This window comes from Sardina pilchardus, chromosome 6 (genome assembly GCF_963854185.1).
Source record: "Sardina pilchardus chromosome 6, fSarPil1.1, whole genome shotgun sequence".
Lineage (NCBI taxonomy): Eukaryota > Metazoa > Chordata > Actinopteri > Clupeiformes > Clupeidae > Sardina > Sardina pilchardus.
In genome coordinates, this window is record NC_084999.1 from 3,702,239 (window position 1) to 3,704,738 (window position 2,500).

Below are 2,500 nucleotides of genomic sequence, written 5' to 3' on the forward strand. Positions count from 1 at the left end.
AACCTGAGCATGCTCAGAAGCCTGTGTGTGTGTGTGTGTGTGTGTGTGTGTGCTGGAGACATTTCTTGTATTGACAAGAACTTTTGCAGCACTGCAGTGAATAAAAAAAAATGTTTCTTTGTCGAACAAAAAGTGGGATGCAATGTGAGACGTGATTTGGATACCATGCAGGAATTGACTCAGATCTCACTTAAGCAATAAGCCCCGAGAGGCCGTCGCTTGCACCTATTGTAGAACAGCTAAGGGGCGTGTAAGGGAATCTATACGGCTCTGGTCTTACACCGCATCAAACCGCATTCAGCCAATCATGATCAAGGACCGGAACTATCAGTTTTAGAAAACTGGATTATCAGCACGCTTTTCTGTACAGAGACACACGAGAGCATCCGATTATGAGGGACACACGATAGTGTCGGAAGGGGTAAGTTGAGCTACTCACGTTATGAAGCGACTTGTGTGTTATTATTTTGCTGTTACTTTGTCTGTTTTTATGACGTGATCTCTTTGCACAGTGCCGATCAGGCTGATGAGGTTAACACAGACACACCCAAACACAAAGTTCACCCACAGGCCTCACACACACACACACACACACACACACACACACGAGCACACAGACAGAGGGGAGGGGGAGAGGGAGTAGTAGTAATAAAAAAGCGTTAGCATGTCTGTACCCCGTCTACTACCTCGGTCCTCCTGCGAGCAGTCGTTGTAGTTGACGGGCTTGCGCGGGCGCTTGCCCTTGCCAAGGTCGCGGCCCAGGTACTCCTGGTGCTGCTCGTAGTGGTGGCGCAGCAGCTTCTCCCAGTAGTCTGGGTCCACACTCTCCTCCTGCTTAATTATCTCACGCTCCTCCTCCTCCTCCTGGGGCCAGGGCCAGGGCGGGGGGGGAGAAGAGATGGATGGAGCGAGAACGAGAGAGAGAGAGTTTGAGATGGAGAGGTAGAAAGAGGTGGGGAAGAGAGGGAGAAAAGATGGATGGAGGGAGAAAGAAAGAGAGAGTTTGAGATGGAGAGGTAGAAAGAGGTGGGGAAGAGAGGGAGAAAAGATGGATGGTGGAAGAAAGAAAGAGAGAGGGTGAGAGAGAGAGAGAGAGAGAGAAATAAAGAGTGGGTTTGAGATAGAAAGGTAGAAAGAAGTGGGGGGAAATAAAGAGAGAGGGAAAAGGGGGATGAGGTAAGCGAGGGAGGATTGTGGAGAGAGGGAGGGAGGATAGGAGGTAAAGAGAGGGTGATGAGGGAGGGAGGATATGAGGTAGAGAGAGGGGGATGAGGGAGGGAGGGTGGATAGGAGGTAGAGAGAGGGGGATGATGGAGGGAGGATATGAGGTAGAGAGAGGGGGATGAGGGAGGGAGGGAGGATAGGAGGTAGAGAGAGGGTGATGAGGGAGGGAGGATAGGAGGTAGAGAGAGGGTGATGAGGGAGGGAGGATATGAGGTAGAGAGAGGGTGATGAGGGAGGGAGGATATGAGGTAGAGAGAGGGTGATGAGGGAGGGAGGATAGGAGGTAGAGAGAGGGGGATGAGGGAGGGAGGGTGGATAGGAGGTAGAGAGAGGGGGATGATGGAGGGAGGATAGGAGGTAAAGAGAGGGTGATGAGGGAGGGAGGATAGGAGGTAGAGAGAGGGGGATGAGGGAGGACAAAAGGAAGGGAAACGGGCTCTAATTCACTTAAGGGCCAAAGGCTAGCTTTGATGTTCAAGGCTAAAGCCTGCAGGTGTTTTGATGTTTCTTCGAGCTTGATAGATGTTTCTTTGAATGTTTGGGAAGAAAGCACACACACACACACACACACACACACACACCCATGCAGACTCACCTCCTCGTCCTCGTCCTTGACCACGTACTGGGCCACCTTGAAGGAGCTCAGGTACTCGTTCATGCTTTGCATCTCGTTGTCCTCAGTGGCGTCCTGGTTACGGTCCAGCAGCCGGTCGATGGCCTTGTCGTCATAGTGAATCACACTGCTGTCCTCCTCCTTAGTGTCTCCTCCTGCACACACGGACGGACATGGTCAGCGTTCTTCGGCAGACGGCCCATACGGACAAGATATAGACAAAACGTATATGCCAGCAATGTATATACACATATACCGTACTGTATATACAAAACTTGTATGATTTACTCTTGAAAGGGGCCACTTTCAAGAGTAAATCATACAAGTTTTGTATATAAAACACACTGCTGGCATATAAGTTTTTTCTATATCTTTTCCGTATGGGGGACTTGGCCCAACAGGTGAGCGCAGGTGCTTCAGCTACAGCTCCAGCGTGTCTATGTCTCATTTACTCAAACATCCAGGTTACACACGTTTAGTAAAAACACTAGACTATTAAAAAAGACAATTACAAGACAAGTCTGGTAGATGAGATGCATACAATTACACTACGTCTATGTAAACTCATTTTCTAAAACATCCGGTCAATTTTACAGACATCTATTAGCCATTTGGGGGGTGCATACAGTTTCAGCTCAGTGAGTCCAGGTTAAAGAGGGCGAC

General features: G+C 49.4%; 1 protein-coding gene across 8 annotated transcripts in view; it reads right to left on the bottom strand.

Annotated features, from left to right (window-relative positions):
• Window positions 1-2,500, bottom strand: part of chd4b (chromodomain helicase DNA binding protein 4b) — a 42,205-nt gene that overhangs the window by 18,181 nt on the left and 21,524 nt on the right. For 3 of the 8 annotated variants that reach the window (XM_062538153.1, XM_062538149.1, XM_062538157.1), the window contains exons 26-27: window positions 1,820-1,992; window positions 675-864 (exon numbers count right to left, since the gene is read on the bottom strand). In XM_062538153.1, coding sequence (XP_062394137.1) covers window positions 675-864; window positions 1,820-1,992 — 363 coding nt within the window. The remainder of the gene's footprint in view (window positions 1-674; window positions 865-1,819; window positions 1,993-2,500) is intronic. The other 5 variants (XM_062538156.1, XM_062538152.1, XM_062538155.1 and 2 more) reach the window with 3 other exon arrangements.